This window comes from Argopecten irradians, chromosome 1 (genome assembly GCF_041381155.1).
Source record: "Argopecten irradians isolate NY chromosome 1, Ai_NY, whole genome shotgun sequence".
NCBI classification, from domain to species: domain Eukaryota; kingdom Metazoa; phylum Mollusca; class Bivalvia; order Pectinida; family Pectinidae; genus Argopecten; species Argopecten irradians.
This window is the reverse complement of record NC_091134.1, coordinates 67,288,901-67,315,211: the sequence shown is the minus strand read 5'-3', so window position 1 is coordinate 67,315,211 and position 26,311 is coordinate 67,288,901. Positions and strand designations below refer to the sequence as shown.

At 35.1% G+C, this 26,311-nt stretch overlaps 2 protein-coding genes across 2 annotated transcripts; both read left to right on the top strand.

The window, feature by feature from the left end:
* Positions 1 to 8,412: 8,412 nt before the first annotated feature.
* Positions 8,413 to 19,579, top strand: LOC138306091 (probable methyltransferase-like protein 25). The gene is given in 10 exon segments (XM_069246454.1): positions 8,413 to 8,519; positions 12,258 to 12,396; positions 13,039 to 13,647; positions 13,649 to 13,681; positions 13,918 to 15,214; positions 15,458 to 15,579; positions 15,854 to 16,021; positions 16,301 to 16,447; positions 16,909 to 17,031; positions 19,452 to 19,579. Coding segments are annotated over 7 exon segments (2,436 nt in total). The 5' UTR covers positions 8,413 to 8,519; positions 12,258 to 12,396; positions 13,039 to 13,068; the 3' UTR covers positions 16,999 to 17,031; positions 19,452 to 19,579.
* On the top strand, positions 19,493 to 25,894 carry LOC138309983 (guanine nucleotide-binding protein subunit beta-like protein 1). The gene is made up of 3 exons (XM_069251167.1): positions 19,493 to 19,784; positions 20,173 to 20,818; positions 25,684 to 25,894. The coding sequence occupies exons 1-3, from the start codon at positions 19,493 to 19,495 to the stop codon at positions 25,892 to 25,894; spliced, it is 1,149 nt and encodes a 382-aa protein (XP_069107268.1).
* Positions 25,895 to 26,311: the final 417 nt, after the last annotated feature.

Genomic DNA, 26,311 nt, shown 5'->3' with positions numbered 1-26,311 from the left:
ATCTATTAGAAGGATATACATATCTAGGCTAGGCATATTTTTTTTTTAATTTCAATGGTAGCTTTTTTAAAGCAAGGAAAAAGGACTGCTGAATAAATCAGTGTTTGCTAATTCGACTATATCTCTGCCTGTTGATCTTCAACTTAAAATATATTATACTCATCAGAAGTATAGGGATTTGAAAATACAAATGTTGTAGAAAAAAAAATTATGGTATATGGCGAGCTGGGAAGATACCCGATTGATATTGAAAAAAAAAATGTAGAATGATTACTTTTTGGCATAACCTTATAACTTCAAATAAATTACCAAGTAACATTATAGATTAATGTATACTTTACATGAAACTGGTCTATGTCTTTTAAATGGTTGTCATATGTTAAAGATAATTTATCCAGAGCTGGGTTCAGTTTGCATAGAAAAGTGTTTATTAGAACTTAATGAAAATGATAGAAAAATTATGTGTAAATTTAGAACCGCTAATATTAACCTACTGATAGAATCAGGAAGATGACTTGGTATTCTGCGTAATGAAAGAAAGTGTGATTTATGTAAATCGGATATTGGCGACGAATTTCATTATCTTTTTAAATGCAAACACGAATCAGTGATGTTTTTAAGAAATAGATTTATTCCAAAATACTGCTATACTTACCCAAGTCAAGAAGAAATGGAAGGAATGTTCAATATAGTTAATGCTAAAACCTATATAAAAAATGACAATATTTCAGGTGGACAACAGCCTATTTAACGACGGAAGTACGCAACATATACAATCAATCAATAAATTGCCTCTGTCTATTATATTTAATTATTCCCTTTCGTCTGGTGTATATCCTGACGCATGGAAAAAGCTAATGACCCCAACATTGTGTCTAATTACAGACCAATATCTCTTCTTAGCTTTAAAAGGTTCATTACAATGAGTAGGTATCCATATAATTTATATAAACAAAAAAAGTAAAAGTAGTCTTTAAATAGGAAAAGGTCATATATAAGTTTGGGGTCAACGGGTATTAGTGTGCTCGTAATTGGTATCTGGTGATGTGTACACATTTCTCCGGATGTTAATTCAGCTGACACATTCGGTGATTTGACAGGTGTTTCAAAGGTTACCTAGCTGTCGCAACTAAGCGGGGGGTGGGGTGAGGTGGGGAGCAATTCTCTTGCCAGATATACGTATCATCATACACTCTTCAGGACAATATCGATTATTCGTAATTCTGCCATGATCTGCATTGTATTCATTTTTTTCAATTTAATTAAACATGTCTCTCTATGATAGTAAATGTAGAATGTGAGAAAGAAGTGTCGGGTCAAAATTTATGATGTTCGCTTTTCTACAATTAAACAAACTATGTGAACTCATTTATTTATTTGTACATATATTTACAGTATTTATGGACTTCAAAATATGTTTTTGCATCGAATATACATAAAATATTAGAAACCGAAGTTGTTTTCAATATGTTAAATCTGTATTATTAACCATTTTAAAAATCCTCATACCGGTATATGCTTGTCTTACAGGTTAATTGTCTAAATCTTTTAGCTTTTGATAAATTACTGAACAAAACTCTACATGTCAAAATTTGACAAATTATAACTTCAGTTACGATGCTTTTTTTCTAATAAATACTTTAGAGATACACTTCTTTGCAATACAAAATATAAAACTATACATGTCACAAGAAATGAAAGATGGCAAAGAATGTCACCCTGGAGAAGTCTTATAGCAATACAGAATACTGTTACAGTAATAGTGTTCAAGAAACCCGCTTGATTTTCTAATAAAATCGAAAAAATGATATGAAAAAAATATTTTCATCAGAAATACCAAAGCTTTTTTTTTCATATTAATATGCATATAGATCATTATCAATTCCACGAAATCTGTATTTTCCTTCTGCGGGATGTTAGATTTAGAGAAATTTGAGCCAAGCGTTTTCGTTACAATATCCACGACGTGAATCCAATTTCATCCTTTTCAATCCATATTTACATGTATCATTGTACCCTTTTGATAAGTTCGCAAGAAATACTATTAAAGATGCTCCACCGCTGACAAATAGTATTTTTTTCACTATTAAAAACAGGAGCAGACGATTTAGTATTTTTCTTCGGTTACAAAAGTTACTTAATTTACACCGTTACCGCCATTGAAAAGTTTGAGCTTCTAATTTTATTTCAAGTTGAAAATATATGAAATAATTAATTGCATCCCGAAAAAAAATTCCGTGGCACTATGTCCTATATGGAATGAAGTACTAATTGCCCATGCACAAAAGGCAAAATAAATTATTTTGTATTATTTTTTGTGTTAATTAGACATATATATACATGATTAAACACCAATTATTGTTCAAATGATGAATATGATTTATGCTCTGTCGGCGGTGAAGCATCTGTAATGCCAAATAACAAATACAATATAAGATTTTTTTTCATTAAAATACAATGCTGGTGTAGTTACCCTCAATGACTCAACAATTAATACTAATTTTCTCCAGTTTCAAGGTCTTGTGTCTGCAGTCAAGAATTTCCTTCGAAAAATGTATGTACAATTGCATTTGGAGATACTCTCCCTACCCGCTATACAACTTGAATTTAAGATTTTCTTTAAGAAACAAAAAGGGTCTAAAGATTTTTTTACTGTTTGATTTCTCCTGCTGATACACCAACAGGTACAAGAAAGTGGAACCTTGAATTTGATTATGATAAAGAGAAATAGGAAAAAAATTATAAACTCCCCTTCACCGTGACAAAAAGTTCGAAACTACAGTGGTTGCAAGTGAGAATTATACATATTCTAGTGACTAATACTAATAATGAAATCTTACTCATTATTAACCACTATATTTATAAAACAAAGTGTCTCCATAAAACGTTTAATGTAAATGCACATGTAAATGTTATAAAATATCACTACCGTATCCAAAAATATATAGTTTTTATTTAATAAAAGCGATACTCTTCAAAAGAAATTTGAAAATCATTGGAAAAAATGGTTGTTGCCGTTGTTAGGAATATGACTTTTAAGTTTTTGTTTACCTTTTTCAAAAATATCATCTTAATATTAGTGTTTTGTGCCGTCATATTCGCATAGATATTGTAATTTTTAACTCCAATGTCCAAACGTTGAGTTCACCAGGGTAGTGTCCTATGGCCATCCTTCAAGCACCTCAAACAATCCAATTGATATTTTTTCAGAGAAACTACGCATCTAATGTAAAAATTAGGGACCGATTCGAATTCGTTTAATATGCATATGGTGTTATATTGCCCAGGTAGAATATAAAAAAATGATGTCCGATTATGTATACGACCTCATTCATAATTTACACAATGTAAATTAATTATGGTGGTACACCACCATAAAATAAATATTTGCCTCATCAAATGCACACGTTTTTGCACCATTGATCATGTAATAACCGTTTTGGTTTGAAAGTTGTTGATTATTTTCTGATAGCTACAAAAATGTGTGCGTATAATGTACATTTTGCGTAATAACGCGATAGTTTTGCGTAATAACGCCAAAGTTTCGCGTAACAACGCCAAAGTTTTGTGCAATAACGCGATTTTTTCTACAAAAATTTCGTAGAAATCCATTCAAACTTTATAATTAATCTTTTTACAAAATACACGGTATAGAGAAATTACGGCATTTGTCCGTGGACGTCCCCTTTGATCAGTCAGGTATAATTGACAGGTGCACGACTCTAGGCCCCTCCTCTTCAAACATATCATTGGCTAGCGGACACTAATTACAGGTGTCAGTCATTATAATCATCAAGTGATTGACAAGGCTGAATTGATTCTCTAACATTGGACATGAACGAATCCACAGTGTATGAACGGAAGTGTATATATAGTATTTTTTAAATTTCGTAGTTGCGAGTCTGTATAGCGGTACTCGATCACTTGCTAAGACAAATGCAACAATGGATAGTGGATAATTTTTGCCAATTTCATTTATTCTATACATTTTTTTTTGTAATTTTCAGTTATAAATGGCGTCATGGATAGCAATTTGAACTACCAGTGACTAATGAAATGTTGAGGGTTAATCAGTATTAACGTTTCAGACACTTTTCGAGAGTTGATCTGCTGTTCATCATCGAAGAATTGAGACGCCCGCCTAATATTTTGCACAATTTTAAGGTATTCTGTATGACTTTCATTCTTTCAAGCACCATCTAAGGTTTACAAATGAATCCAACAATGTAAAACACATATCAATATATATCAATGGACACCATATCTTTTACTTAATCGAATTTTGAAGTTGTAGGATGATTAGTTAAAATTGTATAGTCACTTGCATTGTTTTGAAACTGGCGATGTATAGTTGCTTGCGAGGACACTGTATAGTCGCTTGTTATAGAAAGGAAATATATTCAGTGATAAAAGACTCTGAAGCTAAGAAATTAAACAAATCAATCTTATGGCAAGCCAACATGACATTTATTCAAAGAGCAATGTCGATCCTTAATTTCACTGCATATATATAAGATATATTTTATATACTTTATAAGATATCTTCATACACTGTGTAATCTATTTCTAAAATTGCACAATGCATCTGAAATGTGTAAAATGATACTTTTATACTTTTATATAGACTATATATTAGGCAAAAAAAAAAAAAAAAAAGCCTAATAATATAGGCAGGTTTAGCGGACTAGTAATCGCATTATACCAGATATTTAGATAGTTAATATTTAGTCAAATTACTTTTGTCCGCCGTTAATATGAAAAAGAAATCTTTTATTACACTCACTGGAGTAAATGTAATATGTAACTATAATGAAATACCAACCCATTACGAACCCTAATCTAACAAAAATGAAAGGTCTAATCTCACTGTGTAACGTACGTATTCTTTCGCAACTTAGCAGGTTTATTGAGAAATTAGAGAAATTAATTTATAATAATTAGATCAATTAATTCCATTATATTCTGTATTATACTTATGTTGTGTTGATTGTATTATACTAATGCTATGTTGACTGTGTTCCGTCATGTCAAAATGTATTACACTGATTTGACCTCTTGTTACACACGTAAGAGAGTAATAAAGAAATCTGAAGAATCTGTCACCAAAATCGTAATTGGCTGGATATTTTTCATCAGAATTACGTGATGTACATATTTGAAAAGTTGCTAATGAAGGTGTTGATCTAGTCGCTTCATCCAAGTCATTTCCCACATGGAGAGAAGAATGTATCAAAGAACTTTTAGAGGAAGAAGTGACATGGAGGTAGTATGGTGCTAAATTACTCTCGATTTATAGACTAAACAAGTTTTCTTATTTTGCGTCTGTCAGAAAGTCTTCAAAGCCTGTTTCCGAGTATGAAACTGAAACAGTTATTAGGTATTTATGGGTTGGCTCAGTCAGTATAGGACTTACAAATTTTGAAATAAATTTACACCAAAACATCATTCAAAACACAAAAGAAAAAAAACGGCAAAAGGATTGTTAATCATGTTAGTTGTTTTTATGTAGTATTGGGCATTAATTCATTGTGTATTGGTTATTTCCGCGCGAAATTTTGGCTTTAAAACACACATTTGTAAAAACAAGTTCATTATTGAAGTTAAAAGATACTTGATTTTAACATAATTAGATAGATTATGTCATAAAAGAGTGGTTAACAAGTTGTTTACAGTATTGGATACAATGAGCATTTAAAACTTCATTTCGATGCACAGCCCATACTGAGAACTTAATGAAAATATCTCCAATGGTTCCTAAATGTAGCTGAATATATCGCAACATGTATATCCATACATAATGGTCAGACTTGCTAAATTAGCCTCTATACTGACCTTGTATTCAATAAATAAGGATATGATACTATCAATTCATCTTAATCTTTATTTATACTGTACATGTATGAAATTCAAATTCATTCCGGGAGGATCCCTCCCCAAAGTTGAACCAATATTGTACATGGCCATTAAAACCGTATTAAAGTTCGTGATGCCTTTATATAACAAACGCTTGTAACAAGATAGATACACATTCATATTTGTGAAATTCAATCTGTTTCTCAACTTTGGAAATGAAACCACGATCCGCGAGAGAATTTCACTAAAAAAGTGCAAAACACGTGAATTTTTCTGCAGTAAAAAACCTAGTTAAACAAGTAACATGCTTACTTCCTCATTTGTGTCATTGGCTGAAATATGGAATTGTACTTTGGGTATCTAGTGATCACGTGATTATGTGTTTATTTCCAAATATATAGTGATTTCTCTGACCTCTTACGTGCTCAATACTATGTAAAATAGAAACTTTACCGATTTTCGATCTATACCAATAAAACGGGTCCATATTGATATAAAACTATAACTAATTTTATGATCCCTGTGTTTCGCAATAGAATATTTGCCGTATTGCTCAAAATAGATAATAGAACGGCAAATGGAAATTGCAAGTGGTTATTAATATTTTTCATAGTTTTACGTTGACTTAAAGACAGGGAATTAAAATGTATATAGAGCGATATGCATATCCCATCTTCTACTTCTAGCCAAGCATATTTTTACCATGTGTATTCCTGTAACGTACAAAAATGACGTTTTTACAATATAAATTGATAACTTTTAGGATATAAATATAACGGAAGCCTATTGGTGCCAAATTAGATATAAAAGATGAAAAAAGTATTGCAAATAAATGCAAAACTTGATATTTTACCCGGCTGGAAAATACCGTATATTTTCACAATAAAACCTTGCATTTCACAGCAAAAATGTAATAAACCGTCACATTGTGGGACTGCTGTCTCTCAAGGAAAGTCATTCCTTTTCCACTCCCACAGCAAAATCTAGCCCAGTAGATGACAAGCACGCGCATTTTATTGACAAATAACATCGTTACATAATGTACGTTATACTTAGGAGAGTTTAACAAAACAATGTGTAAGTAGTATTGTGTAGTATCTAGACTCATTGTGTTGCGTGATATCAGGTATTTATGGGTAAAGGATATCAAAGCAAATCATCTATTTTACATTTACAAATTACTTTTTAGGCCATATATAAACTCAAATAATAATGTCAAGGATTTATAAGTAAGACTCTCACTTCTAAATCCTTGAATAATGTAAACTAGATTTGGATTAATGATACATTATTTGTAATAAAGTAAAACTTATTTATCATAAAAACAAAATTAATTAGAAATGTTGCATAAAAATGCTAAATTAGTTGCTTTTTATGTAGTATTGTGTAGTATTGGGCATTTAGATGTGTTTGGCGGTATATGGGTGTTTATAGGCGATATTTGGCCTCAAAACCCACATTTTTACACAAAAACTCGTCATATAAGACAAACTCTATTTTAATTTAACATAAATAAATAGATTATGTCACAAAAGCGTGGTAAATAAGTGATTTACATGTAGTATTGGGTATTTAGTCGTTTCGTTGGCCAGTATTGAGCGATATTTGGCTTTAAAAGACACATTTTTACACAAAACCGATTTTATAAGACAAACTTTATATTAATTGAACATAGATAAACAAAATATGTCATAAAAGAATGGTTAGTAAGTTATTTACATATAGTATTGGGTAGTATTGGGTATTTCGTCGTTTCGTTAGCTAGTATTGGGTAATTTCTGGCCGATATTAGGCCTTAAAACTCACATTTTTACACACAAAACTCATTTTATAAGACAAATTCTATTTTAATTTAACATAATTAAATAGATTATGTCATAAAAGAATGTTTAATTAGTGATTTACATGTAGTATTGGGTAGTATTGGGTATTTAGTCGTTTCGTTGGCCAGTTTTAGGCGATATTTGGCTTTAAAAGACACATTTTTACACAAAACTCATTTTATAAGACAAACTTTATTTTAATTTAACATAGACAAATAGAAAATGTCATAAAAAAGTGGTTAGTAAGTTATTTACATATAGTATTGGGTAGTATTGGGTATTTCGTCGTTTCGTTAGCTAGTATTGGGTAATTTCCGGCCGATATTTGGCCTCAGAACTCACATTTTTACACACAAAACTCATTTCATAAGACAAATTTTTATTTTTGATTTAATATAAATAAATAGATTATGTCATAAAAGGATGTTTAATTAGTGATTTACATATAGTATTGGGTAGTATTGGGTATTTAGTCGTTTCGTTGGCCAGTATTGGGCGATTATTTGGCTTTAAAACACACACATTTTTACACAAAATTCATTTTTACAAGCAAAAATATAGTTTAATTTTTTACACAAAACTTTTTTATAAGACAAATTTTATTTTAATTTAATATAAATAAATAGATTATGTCATAAAGCTTTCAAATATATGATTATTTGTTTGTTTCATTGTTCATAATAAGGTTTTTATGTCTTGTGATCTGATACAAAGAAATAATATGTAGAAATTTACTCCCCACAATGCAACAGTAAACATGTCTGCGCCCATGATAAACAAAACGGGTGGAGTTGTGGATCCCGCATGTTAGACCTAAAATAATCAACATCAGTTTTTAAATCAGTAAGTATGAGGCTTTAAATGTGTTGAACATATGATTGTGAAGCAATTCACAATAACACACCGCTAAGTTGAAATATGACAGTACCTAAAATGGATGATCGTGTTTCTGAGGAGAAATTGCAGCTGTCCAGACCACAGGGGCTCGAACAGTCGAACACGGACCCGACGAATATTAGTGGCTGTCGGATTCTTTACCGATGTAGCTACCTGGACTGGTTGCCGATGATTGATCGAGTCCAGTCTCGCTTCCTCCAAAAAGAATAGTTCTTTACAGATCTAGATAGCACTGTTAAATTTACTCTAGACATAGGTATTTAGCACACTGGTTATTAAAGTCAAAGAGTTAGTTAGACCACAGGAGTTTGACGTTCTGTCAATAATATATAGTATACATATATATAAAAAAAATACCCCTATATACTGTGTTTTTATATAGTATATAGGGGTATAGTATATAGGGGTATTTTTTATATATGTATACTATATACTATTGACAGAACGTCAAACTCCTGTGGTTAGACCCACTATAGACTAATATCTCTATATATTCGACTATATTGGGTCTTTGACTTACCAGCGTGCTAAATATCTATAATAATAATAATAATAATAATAATACTGGACGCAGGCATAATGCCTATATATCCAGATCGCTAATCATACTATACATCCCGACTATTAATAAGTTCAGTATTATCTATCTCATGATTAAAGTAGCATTCGGGCTGCCCCCAATGCTTATCCAAGCGAGATTCAAATGTTTTTATTGATGGTGACGTAACCACGGCTTCGGGAAGAGAGTTCCAGTGATTGATGATCCGCTCCTTGAATGAATACTTTCTCAAATTTAGACGGACTTCGTCGTTTTAATAATGTCAAAGAGTGGCCCCTAGTTCTTTTGTTGTTATTTTGAATTAAAAATCCCTCAATTTATATACTTGGATCATGTCTCCTCTAAGCCTTCTGTGTTTTAGTATAGGTAACTTCAGGATCCTCAGCCTGTTTTCATAGGTTAAATCTTTCATTCCCGGTATTTGTTTTGTTGCTCTTCTTTGTACATTTTCTATCTTGTTTATTTGTGTTTGTAAGTACAGGTTCCATATGCAGGCTCCATATTCCAAATGTGGTCTGACAAGTGCTTTATATAATAGACAGAATGTTTGATTATCTAAATAATTATAGGTTCTTCGGATATTTCCCATTATTCTATTTGCTTTATTGACGGCACCATGAATATGTTCACTGAAGCTTAGGCTGTTGTCTGTTGTTATCCCAAGATCCTTTTCTTTCAAGACCTCATCTAATTGTACCTGTATTCTTCCTTCCAAAGTGACTTTATATAAATGTAGACTAGGGCCGTTTTATTTGGGTTCTTCCCTAGATATAGCACCTTACATTTATCAGGATGAAATTTTAAAAGCCATCGATCAGACCATTTTTGGAGTTGATTAAGATCATCCTGTAGATTTGTGTTTTCGTTATATTTAAAAAGTTTAGTATCATCTGCAAACAAGTAAGTTGTTGATTTAATAGTTTTTGGAAGGTCATTAATATAGATTACAAACAGAATCGGTCCTAAAACACTTCCCTGGGGGATACCACTTGTCACCTCCATCCATTTTGACAGTTCTCTCTGTTTACCGATACTTGCTGTTTCCGGTTAGTTAAAAAACTTTCTACCCATTTGATGATTTCAGGTGATAATCCGTATGATTTTAATTTACCGATGAGCCGTAGGTGTGGGACCGTGTCAAAGGCTTTCATGAAGTCTAGATAAATGGTTTGGATTGATCCTCCTTGGTCGATAACTTCTGTCCACTTATCAATAACTTTAAGCAACTGTAAAATAGTTGATCTTCCGTTGATGAATCCATATTGCTGTTTACTAAGAAGATTATTCTTATCTAGATGATCCATTATTCTTTTCCTCACAATTTTTTCATTAGTTTTACAAAACAACACTTGTCAAACTTACTGGCCTGTAATTCCCTGGATTTTTCTTGTCTCCTTTTTTGTGGATCGCAATTATCTGGCTTTCCTTCCAGGTATTGGGAGTTCTCCCTGTTTTCAGTGACCAGTTAAATATTTCACACAAAGGAGTCTTCAGTATGTCCGCTGTTTCTTTTCGTACTTTCGGGTGAATATTATCTACTCCTGGTGATTTGGTTGGATTTAATGACTTCAAAATATTTAATACTTCCAGTTCTGATATGTCAGTGTTAATAAATGGATTTTCTATGCTAAGTTTCATCAATACGGGAATATCATCTTGTGGTTCTACGGTGAAAACACTTGAAAAATAGTCCACTAATGCGTTTGCTTTATCTTGATCAGAGTGGGCGATGGTCAGTTCGTTTCCACATTTAATGTGCAGCTCTGTGATTCCGGATTCCGATTTAGTTTTTGAATTTGCATATCTCCAAAACTTTTTTCGGGTTCGTCTTGACATCTTTAGCGATATCCTTTTCTAAACGCTTTTTAAATTTCCTTACTAATGTTTTAACTGTGTTTCTTGCTTTCACGTATTCGTTATATTTCTGCACTTCCCTGGTTTCAAGATATCTCTGCCAGCTCCTATGTTTCCGTTTTATAGCCTGTACAGATTGATTGTCGAGAGGATTTTGTCTCTTCTTCGTTTCTTGAATGTTCTTTAATATGTTCATATCAATAGTGGATTTTACAATCTTCTGAAATGATTCGTATTTTGATTTAGTGTCCGGTGCGCGCTGTAATATTTCCTTCCAATCTATCGATAGATCTGTCCTTATTTGTTTGTAATTGCCCTTGTTGTAGTTATACTTAATTGTTTTGCTAATGTTATAAGTTTTTGTACAGTTCAGTTAAAAAAATATAGTACCATGGTCGCTCTGACTTTCCTAATCCGCTTTTTATTGCAATGTTACTGTAATCATATCTTGTTCGTTTGTAAATATTAGGTCTAAAATACTGGGTTCATTATTGGCTCTGATTCTCGTTGGATTCCTTATATGTTGAAATAAAAACGCATCTTTGATTGATTCAATGAATTGGTATTCCAAATGTTTTGCTTTTCTAGATGGAGTCAACTGATCCCAATTGATATATTTCAAATTAAAGTCTCCCATTATTAGCAAATGTGATGTTTTCATCTCTACTATATTGGTAAATAGCGCGCACAAATCTCTGTTGTTTTCATCCTCGCTGTTTGGACTCCTGTACAGGCACCCAATAGTTAATACGTTTCCATTATCAAGATTTATTTTTACCCATAATTGTTCATTAAATGTTTTGTTGATTGATATTTCCGTGGCTCTTAGTTTGTGTGCCGTGTATATGATAATTCCTCTCGATCCATTTTTATGCTCCATCTCTCCGGGAAAAGCTTCAAATCCATCAATATTCAACTTAGACTTGTTTATTTGGTATCTGGAATTTTTAGGAAAAGCCTCGACAACTCCTATGATATCTAACTTTTCATGATTTATTAAAGATTTAAGTTCCTCAATTTTGTTGGTGAGAGTATCTGCATTTGTAAACATACATTGGAATTTTTCGACATGCATTAATCTTTTCTTACTGCCAGGCGGACGATTTTCCTGTTCCACGGCGGTCCCCGTACCCGATGCATGAATTCCCCCGATTCTTTCTTTTTCCTTTCCTTCACCTCATTTCTAAGAGCAGTTTCCGCTTCCCTTTCTTGTTTTGTGAGGTCGTTACTGATACGAATTTCTTTGTATTTATCGCTGTTTTTCAATTCAGATATATGTCTGAAGAGTGATTTCTTTCTCTAGGAGGATACAAAAGAAACCAACAGCGGCCTCGATTTCACATTATGCTCTAGATAAGATACATCTGGAGTAGGTTTGGACTGGGCTGATCATCAGCAAAGCTAATCAATGTATGTAATTTCGAATCTGGACAAAAGTACTTGGACACTTCATAATTTTACGATATATTTCATGTGTATTTACATTTTTCTGTGAATTTCCTGATATTATCTATTGATGGATTTTAAGCAAATTTGGCATACTTGTAGAGTATTGTCTTCACTTTTATCTCATAATATTTTGTATTATTTTACTCCAATTAGAACCAACTGCTGATGGCCACATCAAGACAACATGTAACAATAATGGTACAATCAGATAAATCTGGGTGATTCCTTTTCATCTCCTGGACAAAAATATTAGTGCATTTTATATATAAACAAAATTGTAGTAATACCATAATCATAAATTAATTAATTGCAATAATGTATGTGACCTTACAATGACATCATTCATATTGAACCATACTGCCTAATATGCATTCCTCATAAGTTATTTTCCACTATAATGTTCTTTGCCTACCGATAGGAAATGTTAGAAAGATTTTCTTAAACAACAATCAAATTAAGTTATGGGTATGATTTAGGCTGATAAGCTTTATTTTCTGACATAATATTTTAGACATAATATTTTAGACATTGATTAAGCTTTTATTTTTCATTTTTAGAAAAAAATGGAAACTGATATGTATTAATTCTGTGAAAAAAAAAAAGTTTTGAAGGACAGCAACCATAAAATTTGAGATGTCTAAAATGGAGGGAGAAAACACAAATGGAAATGGATGTGGAAATCCTAAGGGACTGAACATAAAGCAGGTACAAAAGTGCATTGATGGTGTGCTGAACACAATACAGAGTTACCTCCCCTTCTGTAACGCCCATTCTAATGACTTTATTATTGACAATCACTGGGAAAACCACATCCCACTGGAGATCAGGACAGAGTTATTTGCCATGTCTGATCAACAACTCTGCGACTTACCATCTAGATATATAGACATGTTAACAAAGAATATTGTCAATGAACATGGAACAGCAGTATCACCTGACTTAAAACCAGCAACAGTAAAAACCCAAGGTAATGAAGACACTGAAACGTGCCACATTAACAGGGATCATGACCGAGCCAGAGGCCATAGGCTCCCCGCAGACCTGGAGTCCTATCTACGGACAGTATGTGGTACCAATCTACAATCAATGGATGTTTTAGTGGATATCGAATATTTGTTCAGTAAATCAGGACTTATCAAAGATGTGCTTCAAGTTAAGAATTTCATGACAGATAAGAAGTCACACGAGGTGGATATTATGACATGTGTGTGTTTCTAGATTGGCCAGTTCCACAGGAGCTGATGTGGTAAGTACGATTAATCACACACATTATGTTGAATTGCTATTGGTCAAAACTTATTTCAAATCAAAAAAAAAATCACAGTAATTACTTTTTTAACAGTAAGTATTAGATTGACAACAATAAGTGTAAATTGGACTAATACATAGACTAAATACCTTATATTTTGGCCTTTCAAAACATTGAGTTGCAGCATGATAAGTGATTATAAAAGCAATGAATGTGATGTGGCTGTATTACAGATAGTTGACATGGGAAGTGGTAAAGGATACCTCAGTACACAGTTAGCCCTCAAGTGTCACAAGACAGTAGTAGGGATAGACGCACAGCTAGTCAACACCAAAGGGGCCATCAAAAGGGCTAAAATCCTCACCAAACAGTGGAAAGGGCTGGTGAGGAACGCACAGGAGCTTCAGGATACTGGCATTGTCACAAAGAAAAGCAAGAAACTAAAAAAGAAGCTGAAGAAGGAAAGGATGTCTGCCATGTTGGCAGAAGGAGAAGATACAAATACATCTGTAGTTACAGAGGAAGCACTAGAGACTCCTGATCAGGAGGATTTTGATGGACTGGGGGCAATATTTGGTGGCGACAGTGATGTGGCATTAGATGTTAGTTTACACTGTACAAAGGGTGATGTAAAACAGTCAACTTGTAAAAACATGCAAAGTAAAACAGACACAGAGAAGTTGTCTCAAAATCCCCCACTATCAGAAGTAAAAGATTCTTCTGCAATAGAAATTGAAAAAATGTCTAGCTTGACTCTTGAAAAGGCAACACATGATGTTAACTACAGTTTTCAGAACAATGGCAATCCATCTTCTGATAGTAGATCAAAGTCTTCCTTACCAGCAGAATTTTTACAAGCTTCAGGTCCTCAGGTTGAGGTTTTACACACTGGTTACAAAGTCACTCAAAAGAAAAGACAAAATTCTTCAGTCAAACTGCCAACATGTGAACCAGTCCTTCCCTACATACCTCTCACACTATTTGTGGACACAACAATGGATTTGATGGAGGTTGTCTCCAAGGCACTGACAGATCATTCACTGACAACTCATCAACCAACTCACAATCAAGGGGAGACAACTTATCAATCAGGTCACAATCAAGGGGAGCCAACTCATCAACCAGGCCACAATCAAGGGGAGACAACTCATCAACCAGGCCACAATCAAGGGGAGACAACTTATCATTCAGGTCACAATCAAGGGGAGACAACTTATCATTCAGGTCACAATCAAGGGGAGACAACTCATCAACTAGGTCACAATCAAGGGGAGACAACTAATCAACCAGACCACAATCAAGGGGAGACAACTAGTCAACCTGGTCACAATCAAGGGGAGACAACTCATCAACCAGGTCACAATCAAGGGGAGACAATGCTGATGTTGACAGGTCTACACACATGTGGAGCTTTAGGTTCCAGTATGTTGGAGTTGTTTGTAAACAACCCTTCAGTGAGGGTCCTGTGTGGTGTGGGGTGTTGTTATCACTACATGAGGGAGACGTTCAGTCCACACAATCAACAGCTTGGTAGGTATACTAGTGCAGAAGTGGAACCGCTGAAAATATTTTAGTAGTTTTTGACAAAATCTGAAAGTTTGCTGAAGCATGTGTAGTGTATGATGGAAAAGAAAAAAATATCTGATAAGAAACTTTTTGAAATCGATGAAATATAATGAATTCATTTTCTTTAGAAATTTGTCCATTTTCATAGAATACTGTACTTTATGTGTGATAATTTCCTAGTAGTAATTAGTGACCACACTGTTATAGAGGATGACTTACCTGTGGGATTTCCGATGAGTCGTTACCTGAACGATCAGGAAGTTTACATCGGTAGGAAAGCTCGGAACTTCGCCTCCCAGTCGCTCTATAGACAGGCACAGGAAACAGAGGTAATCAATAAAACATATTGTACATTTACCAGACAAAGGAAGGCTATATCTAATTCAGCAATGTTTCTTAAGGAGTAAAGTTTGGATAGAAACATGGATTGAGCAGGAGTTTAAAGTCTGAAGCATTAGTTGAAATTTTCTTATAAAAATACATCCTCAGCTTAGGAACAATTAATGAAAATGTACAAAAGAATATAAGATAACAAGGTAGTACTTAGGTGACCTCATGATTGTATCCTTTTTGGATGAGCTGTCTATGATACTTCTGTTGTAGTTATCCTTTGCAACCTTTCCTCGGTGTCTCCTCCAGAAGATCCTATTGGATGTAGTTGGACACATAGATCCAGACTGGAAAGGTCTGCGTGGACTAGGTGGTATGACCTCTGACATGTACCAGTACGTTACAAAGGCGTTTACCAAACTAGGACTTCCAACAGACAAGGTAACCCATAGAACTTAATATAGACTTCTAAGGTACAATGCATTCCTATAGGTAGTGTTCAAGATACAGGATCTTACATATGTGGCTAGTATTAATATGATTTATCAAACAAGCTATTGAATTTGATATGCCAGGAGCATTTAGGCCTTTAATATGTTAATTCCATTTTAGAGTCACTCTATAAGTTGATTGGAAACCTCTAAGAATAAGAGAGAGAATGAAGTTAAATATCTGTGAATCTTGATAGTGTTTCTAGTTGAGACATTGATCTGCCTCCAGATAACCCCAGAGTTTGTGGAGACTTACTGTGAGAGGTATGGGGACGACAAGAGAAAGCTCGAAGCCTTCCGACAACTAAAGTCTGTGTTAGCTCCTACTATAGAGGCCTTAGTACTGCTGGACCGGGCATGTTATCTCCTCGAACAGGTGAGATCACCAATGTCCCACTCACTTATTTTCAAAAAGGCAGAATTAAAGAGTTTTTGAATCACATAATTTTCAACTTGTGAGTATGTGTACACAGTATTCATAAAATCATCAAACTTAATAATGCAATTATTTTACCATCAGGCTTTTATTACTGTAATAAGACTTTTCAAAGGCAGAGTACCTGGAGAAAACCAACAACAATGGTTGATACCTAGCAACTGCCCCTCAAATCTCTTGTGGGGCAGTTGCCAGGTACTGACCGCTGGTCTGTGTATTTTCTCTGGGTACTCAGGCTTTCCACCATCGAAAACTGACATTTTATTAGATGATCCTGGCTGTTAACAGGACATTAAACTAATTTTATCAATAAATCAAACTTATTTGCAGTAAAAAGATGCTTACACACTCTGATTTATTACTTTAATGTATTTATTAGCTTTTGTATTGTTATTTTACAGGAATGTGTTGGAGAAGTGTACCTAGTCCAAATGTTTGATCCAGTTATCTCCCCTCGTTGCTATGGCATCGTATCCATAAAGAAATCCTGACGAGACCCGTCATCACATTTACCTGTATACACAGTTTGTAACATTCTTTTTTGAATAAATATTTTCCTGTTGACACCTAGTCTTCATTGTCTTAATATTTCAAAACATTCGTATGTAATTAATTATTTCTGACTTAAATGTACATTTTAAATGTATGACTTTGACATTGATTATACTTTTAATGTAAGTAGAGCATACTAATATTGCATACTTGTAAGATACTACACAAATAGGCGTCAGGTTAGAGTTTTAGCATAACATAGACCTATCTACTAGTCTGCATACATACAGTATTTATAAACCCAAAGTAGTCATGACCAACTGGTTTTCATTTTAGAGTTGGTCTGAAAACAAAAATGGCAGATATCTGGAAAATCACAATTCAAACTACTGTGCTCCAATGTCATGTGTGAGATTAAACATTGTATTGGAATTATCCTTACAAAGTGTCCTTATTGATACAAGGATATAGATGTGAGTTTGATGTAACTGGTTATTTTTAGGTCATCTGACCCAAAGGTCATCATGATTTGTCCGTCGTTGTCCGCCATCCGCCATGCGCCGTCCGTCGTGCGTAAACTTTTTCCTTTAAAACGCTACTCCTCCTTAACCGCTAGGCCGATGTCATCCATATTTGGTGTGAAACATTATTTGGGAAGGACAATCATATTTTATATAAATGAGCTTGGTCCGACCCCTAGGGGCTGAGGGGTTGGGCCCCAAAAGGGCGAATTTTCTTATTTTAAGCTTTAAAATCCTACTCCTCCTTCATCCTTGGATGGATTTCATTCATATTTGGTGTGAAACATCATTTGGGATGGACAATCATATTTTATATAAATGAGCCTGGTCCAACCCCTAGGGGCTGAGGGGTGGAGCCCCAAAAAGGCAAATTTTCTTAATTTTAGCTTTAAAATTCTACTCCTCCTTCATCCTTGGATGGATTTCATCCATATTTGGTGTGAAACATCATTGGGGATGGACAATCATATTTTGTATAAATGAGCGTGGTCCAACCCCTAGGGGCTGAGAGGTGGGGCCCCAAATGGGGAAATTTTCTTAATTTTAGCTTTAAAATCCTTCTCCTCCTTCATCCTTCGATGGATTTCATCCATATTTGGCGTGAAACATCATTGGGGAAGGACAATCATATTATAAATGAGCCTGGTCCGACCCCTAAGGGCTGAGGGGTGGGGCCCTAAATGGGGAAATTTTCTTGATTTTAGCATTAAAATCCTACTCCTCCTTCATCCTTGGATGAATTTCATCCATATTTGGTGTGAAACATCATTGGGGAAACACAATTATATTTTATATAAATGAGTCTGGTCTGAACCCTAGGAACTGAGGGGTGGGGCCCCAAAAGGGCAAATTTTCTTAATTTTAGCTTTAAAAACCTACTCCTTCATCCTTGGATGGATTTCATTTATATTTGGTATGAAACATCATTTGGGATGGACAATCATATTTTATATAAATGAGCCTGGTCCGACCCCTAGGGGCTGAGGGGTGGGGCCCAAAAAAGGCAAATTTTCTTAATTTCAGCTTTAAAATCCTACTCCTCAATGAAAATTGGTCTATATGGGTTTTAATTGATGCCGAACAACATGCAAGCATTTTCGTAAAGATTTTGGTATTCCAAGATGGCCGCTGGCCCACTTCCTGTTATAAGGTTTCAGTCTCCGATCTCAATGAAAATTGGTCTATAGGGGTTTTAATTGATGCCGAACAACATGCAAACATTTTCGTAAAGATTTTGGTATTCCAAGATGGCCGTTGGCCCACTTCCTGTTTTAAGGTTTCAGTCTCCGATCTCAATGAAAATTGGTCTATAGGGGTTTTAATTGATGCCGAATAACATGCAAACATTTTCGTAAAGATTTTGGTATTCCAAGATGGCCGCTGACCCACTTCCTGTTTTAAGGTTTCAGTCTCCGATCTCAATGAAAATTGGTCTATAGGGGTTTTAATTGATGCCGAACAACATGCAAACATTTTCGTAAAGATTTTGGTATTCCAAGATGGCCGCTGGCCCACTTCCTGTTTTAAGGTTTCAGTCTCCGATCTCAATGAAAATTGGTCTATAGTGGTTTTAATTGATTCAGAAAGGGGAACTTTAGGTAAGGACAATCATATTTCATAAAGGACCGAGGTAAGACCCATGGGGATAGTATGACCGAGGTCCAAAATGGGAGCTTTGCTGAAATTTGGCTTTAAAATCTGACTCCTCCTTATATTAATCCTTGAATGGGTTTCGACCATATTTGGATGAAGGGCTACCAAGTTTGTTCAACAAATGACATTTACCTTTTTCAGAAACTTACATATTCAACTAAGGAGTTCCTTGTATTGTTTATATAAATCGTTAACCAATACTTTATACTGTGACTTTGTCGTTTTGTGCCATGAGTCAGATGACCGTTAAGGCCCATGGGCCTCTTGTTATTTTCCAGGTTCCTTTCCTGTATCAGATTGGTTTGTGTATGTAAGAAAGATGGGAGATAAATCTTGTGCCCCAGACCCTATCTATATACTACGGGGCTCCACCAGCCCAGTGTCCAGTTTGACCTTTCATCCCACTACTGGTCAGTTATGGTCAGGTGGTCTGGATGGTTGTGTGTACTGTTGGAATATGGTCAGCAGGCGATCAGACTCCCATCAGGATTCTCACCACGGCCATTCTGTGTCCTGGATCAAGTTTTTAGATAACAGGGAAATAGTTACTCAGGGACGAGATGGCTTTGTCCACTTCTGGTCAATAAACGAATCACAACCCACCAGGACAGGTAAACAACTCTTTTTGGATGGAATATGATATTTGAACCATGTGACTTTTGTTTTCTATAAACTTGAGTTAGACTCCAGTGTCTCGAGGTATACTGTTTATGTGCTGAACAGTATATGTGTGATGACATTTCTTTCAATAAATGTAAACTGATATGATTAAGTTGTTTAAGAATGAAATATAAAATATATTTTAAGGCACTCTTTATCAAAACAAGATGCAATGAAATTACAGAGTTTTGATCCCATTGGTATATGTAAGGTATGATTTGGTACTATTATAGGATATCTACATGTATCTACACTATCAAATCAGTTTTTGAGATACATGTACTTGAGATCCAATGACAGTTCAATACTAGGCTGTACAGTTAATTGTTAATGTTGTAGGTAGTGTTTCTTCTAACCAACAAGGATTCTGTGCTGGATGTGTCCTATCCACAGACCGGGGTCACTCAGTGCTTGCCATCCCAGGGCGCGAGATGTCCCAGGTAGACATAGTGGACATCTCCACTCGTAAAGCTGTAGGACACTGTGTACCAAAGTCTGGGATAAAATTAGGCATGTGTATGGCTATTACCACATCTGACAGTGACTCCCAGCTTTTGATTGGCTATGAGGATGGCTCTGTAGCATTATGGGATATCCGTACATTTTGTATGGTAGATAAAGTATCGGTGTTTACTGACAGTGTTATGTGCATGGATTATAATCCTCAGATAAAGAAAGGTGCGACAGGGTCTGTGGATGAAAGATTGGTGACCTTCAGTCTGACCTCTGACAATAAAATACAAACAGGACGAGAGGTGAAGGTCACAAATCCAGGATTTAATCAGACAGCGTTTAGACATGATGGTAAAATTCTAGCGTCTGGTGGCTGGGATGGAAATGTACGATTATTCAGTGGTAAATCGGTGAAACCTCTAGCGGTGCTGTCTTACCACAAGGAGAGTGTTCAGGCGTTAGCCTTCTCTACAGACAATCTACTGGCCTGTGGGTCAAAAGACCACCATATTAGTCTGTGGAATGTCTATAGGTGAATAAATGACGTAAATCTGGCTGTGATTTGTGTTGATCTCTTCCCTTCCAGCCTCCTATTGAAGTCAGGTTATATCCAGTACATGATTAAACTCTCCTATACTTGATCAGATCAGAACCTCTTCTATCTTATTGCACTCATATAGAAGCATCTTTCCAGTAGCTTGTGTTTGACTACATTTTCCACAAAAAGAATAGGTTTTTTTAGATAAGACAGGCAAAATTCAGCTCAGATAGAACGTTCCTACCTACTGAGACAATTAGATGATGTCACATTTTGATAATTGTTTGTGATGTCACCAAAGTGTTTTGGCACTTGAGTCTTATGATAGTTGTGATACTTGTAAGGATTCATGGATATGGTCTTATCTACATATACACAGACAGTGGTATAACTAGTTATTGTAGCTGTGTGGTAGAGTGTTATTTATAAACCAAAGTCAGTACATTGAGTGTGGCCATTTCTAGGAAGGGTGACAACTTTGTTGTTTATTCTCTGTGAAACATGTCTGAAGAAGAAATATCCATATTGTTGGAAGTCATGGAATTGGACAACCCTTTGACCATATTTGACCTGCTGCCCAAGATGAATGAATCATACAGTGGATTCAGCAGTTACCTTTCAAAATGTAATATAAAGTATACATATCACACACATTTATAAGCATGTCTAAAATAAGAAACAAAACCTGAAGGATGCAGAATTCAGCCAATCAGTTTTGTCTCTGAGAGATTGATTTGCAAATACATTGTACATGCATAATAATTAGCTTGATACAACAACAAAAATGTACAGGAACTACTTTACCGGTACATTGTTTTTATAAAAATAATGAAAATAAAAACAGGAATGCCTTAATCACGGAAGTCTGTCCTTAAATCATAGGACACTAATTATAATCTAATGAACCAACCAGTCTCACCGTGAACATAGGACACTCTCACTCATTAAAGATTTACCACAGTTGAGAATACTCATTACTGTTATAAGTATTGATTACAAGTGTTTGTGTGACCTTGATCTGCCCGGATTTAATCACAGAGATAAATATCTACTGCCGCTTCCAGCTCTCGTGAATACTAAACTACATCTTGTAGGGTATTCCTCTCAATCTGTTATATTGGTTACAAAACTCTCCTATCAGATACTGTAATCAGATTCATTGGTATTCCTTTATTTCATTACCAGTAATGAAAGAGAGACAGCCATGAACAAGTTATCAATACTTCATGCACAGAATCAGTGATATATTTTCATTTAAATATATACCTATGTATATAGCTATGCTACCTTTGTAAAGTAAATATGATATTAACTACATGTAGATGCTTATTTTAGGTAAAATTAAAAACAATTTGATAACTAAACATTGTATTCACAGCAAACAAAGTAAAAAAACTATAGGAAACCTTTTGACCTAAATGTAAAAGGCAATTGATCTTGAGGTTAAGGATGTGACTATAGACCTCTGTTTAAACCATATTTTTAGCTCACCTGGCCCGAAGGGCCGGTGAGCTTATGTCATGGCGCGGCATCCGTAGTCCGTCCGTCCGTCCGTCTGTCCGTCAACATTTCCTTTAAATCGCTACTTGTCATAGAGTTCTTCATGGATTGTAACCAAATTTGGCCACAAACATCCTTGGGGGAGGGGGAACAGAACTTTTGGCTCTGACCCCCCAGGGGCAGGAGGGGAGGGGCCCAAATAGGGGAAATAGGGGTAAATCCTTTAAATCGCTACTAGTCATAGAGTTCTACATGGATTGTAAACAAATTTTGCCACAAACATCCTTGGGGGAAGGGGATTAGAACTTGTATAAATTTTGGCTCTGGTCCCCAGCGGGCAGGAGGGGCGGGGCCCGATAGGGGAAATAGAGGTAAATCCTTTAAATCGCTACTATAGTCATAGAGTTCTACATGGATTGTAACCAAATTTGGGAACAGAACCTGTATAAATTTTGGCTCTGACCCTCCCAGGGCAAAAGGGGTGGGGCCGAATAGAGGAAATAGAGGGTAATCCTATAAATAACTACTTGTCCTAGAGTTCTGCATGGATTGTAACCAAATTTGGCCACAAACATCCTTGGGGGAAGGGAGACAGAATTTGTATAAATTTTGGCTCTGGTCCCCTGGGGGCAGGAGGGGTGGGGCCCGATAGGGGAAATAGAGGTAAATCTTTAAATCGCTGCTAGTCATAGAGTTCTACATCGATTGTAACCAAATTTGGCCACGAACATCCTTGGGGGAAGGGGAACAGAACTTGTATAAATTTTGGCTCTGACCCACCGGGGACTGGAGGGGTGGGACCTAATAGGTGAAATAGAGGTAAATCCTTTAAATCGCTACTAGTCATAGAGTTCTGCATGGAATGTAACCAAATTTGGCCAGAAATATCCTTGGGAGAATAAGAACTGAGTTTGTGTAAATTTTGGCTCTGGTCCTGGGGGCAGGACGGGTGGGGCCCAATAGGGGAAATAGAGGTAAATCCTATAAATCGCTACTTGTCCTATGGTTTTGCTTGGATTGTGAAAAAATTTGGCCATAAACATCCTTGGGGGAAGGGGAACAGAACTTGTATAAATTTTGGCTCTGGTCCTCCTGGGGGCAGGAGGGGTGGGGCCCAATAGGGGATTTAGAGGTTAATATTAAAATTTCTTCAGAAAAGAAACAATGAACCTGTATTCAGAACATAACTTGGCATTACAAACCAGGTGAGCGATACAGGCCCTTTAGGCCTCTTGTTTTATTTTCAATTAAGTACATATAAATCACAATACAATGTATATTATAAAGCTAGGATTCAGAAAAAAAAGTATAAAATACTTATATTAATTTGTCTCCTTAGTATATACATATATATCACTAAATAAAGAACTAGCTACTGTAGGTATTTAGTATTTAATTGATGTTTCTAATATGGAGAAAAACAGAGAGCAAAGGAGGAGAGGAAGACAGAAAGGATAAAATAACGAGAGGGAAAGTGAAAACTGGGTGAAATGGGGAAACTCTTAAGCAATGGATACGTAAAGTTAACATGGTAAATTATATGAACCCGAAGTTTATACAGAGCAGTGAAGCAGAGCTGAGGGTAGTATGTAATATGAGAACAAAACCTTGTTAGGGACCTGCAAAACAAATTACTATTATTTACAATACGTTTACTAGAGATGAAATTATGGAAGCAACGAGATACAAGTTTACTGTCAGTTATGGACATACAAATGTCCTAGGATCTCCACATAGTGATATATCAAGGGCGTAACCAGGAGGTAGATATAAAATATAGTGTATCTGATATCTCTATAAGTGGAGTAATGCAGAACATAGTGTTCAGTGGTTTGTTTTGTCTGACCGAAGAAACAAAGGGCTTACTACAAGATTACGGTTAAGTAAATGTAATTTAAAAACTCTGCATTTCATTCGCAACCTAGCATGGTGGATCTGATCAGAACGGTTACTGTTATAATAATAATGAGGGACAGTGCGAGAATTTCTATATACACTGTATTTATTTTTTCAAATTACTTAATGATGGGTTATTTTTTTTATTTCGGGAGGAGGAGAGAATTCCATAGGGCACTTAATGATGGGTTATTTTTTATTTCGGGAGGGAGAGAATTCCATAGGGCACTTAATGATGGGTTATTTTTTATTTCGGGAGGGAGAGAATTCCATAGGGCACTTAATGATGGGTTATTTTTTATTTCGGGAGGGAGAGAATTCCATAGGGCACTTAATGATGGGTTATTTTTTATTTCGGGAGGGAGAGAATTCCATAGGGCACTTAATGATGGGTTATTTTTTATTTCGGGAGGGAGAGAATTCCATGGGGCACTTAATGATGGGTTATTTTGTATTTCGGGAGGGAGAGAATTCCATAGGGCACTTAATGATGGGTTATTTTGTATTTCGGGAGGGAGAGAATTCCATAGGGCACTTAATGATGGGTTATTTTTTATTTCGGGAGGGAGAGAATTCCATAGGGCACTTAATGATGGGTTATTTTTTATTTCGGGAGGGAGAGAATTCCATAGGGCACTTAATGATGGGTTATTTTTTATTTCGGGAGGGAGAGAATTCCATAGGGCAATAGAAGATGACAGAAAAGATTTTTGAAAAAAAGTAGTTTTGCAGACCAAGTAAGATCCAACCTCAGAGAAGAAGATTATACCTATATGTTTGTGTGTTGATTTAACTTCATTTTCCCTGTATAGTAATGTAATATGAATATGGAAGGATGGTTTGGCTTATTATGTTTCCTACTAATCAAAAGGAGATTCTGTTTTTTCAGGATTAAAATTAACTAAACTAGTTTTTGACCAGATTATATATATATTCTATATTCTTTAAATTATTATTTAACAAATCTGCACAGGCATGTGGAGGATCAACATTGACATATAGCGAAGTGTCATCAGCAAAAAGTTTTATAATGGCATTAATACCATCGACTATATCATAAACATAGATTAAAAACAACAAAGGGCCCAATATTGACCCCTAGGGGACACCAGCATTGATATCCTTCCAATCAGACTATTGACCTTAACAGTCACTGTGTCCTTAGTATCAAGGTAAATATTCACAGTGTCCTCAAACTCAAGGTCAGTGGTGACTATTAACCTTGGGATTTAGGACTCATTGACTATTGACTTTGACCTTTAGATTAAAGATACAATGACTATTAACTTTGATGTTAATGACTCTGAGACTTTTGAACTTAATATTTGGGACCCAGTGACTATTGACCTTGAGATTCAGGACACTGACTATTGACCTTTAGATAAGTTAAGGACTATTAACCTTGAGGCTAAGGCCACAGTGACTTTTGACCCGTAGGTTAGAGGTATTGTGACCTGACTTAGATGGTTAAGGGCACTGAATATTGACATTGAGGTTAAGGCCACTGTGACTATTGACCTTGAGGTTAAGGACACTGTGAATATTGACCTTGAGGTTAAGGCCACTGTGACTATTGACCTTGAGGTTAAGGACACTGTGACTATTGACCTTGAGGTTAAGGTCACTGTGACGATTGACCTTGAGGTTAAGAGCACTGTGACTATTGACCTTTAGGTTAAATGAACTGTGACTATTGACCTTGAAGTTTTAGTTGTTAAATGATGTGTTGATAGAATAACAACAAATACTTATACAAAATAAAAAAGCCAATTGATTAAAGTATGAAATTCAACAGGTGTAAAGCTGCAATTTCAATGAAATAATTTCACCTTCGAATCCAAATAAAATACTAGTTTAAAGATAGAGCTTATCTAATAAACTAGGGTAATTAGATGTGTTTGTGATGAATGTGTTTCTGGTCCTTAAGTCCCCTGATAACAAGAGTAATGAAGAGAACTGTCGATCAATGATGGAGTTAATGATGGAAATCAACAACCCTAATCAATATCACAACAAATAAACCGCTATTTTGGAAGGTGTATCGTTTTAAATTAAGATGGCAGATTTTTGTCAATTATTTTCAAGGTTATG

Excerpts from the sequence above, each read along its gene's own strand:
- LOC138309983 (XM_069251167.1), top strand. The coding sequence starts at position 19,493 with ATGGGAGATAAATCTTGTGCCCCAGACCCTATCTATATACTACGGGGC. Across the intron at positions 19,785-20,172 it reads ATCACAACCCACCAGGACAG|GTAGTGTTTCTTCTAACCAA; the intron begins GTAAACAACTCT and ends TTAATGTTGTAG. Across the intron at positions 20,819-25,683 it reads AGTCTGTGGAATGTCTATAG|ATGGTTAAGGGCACTGAATA; the intron begins GTGAATAAATGA and ends GACCTGACTTAG.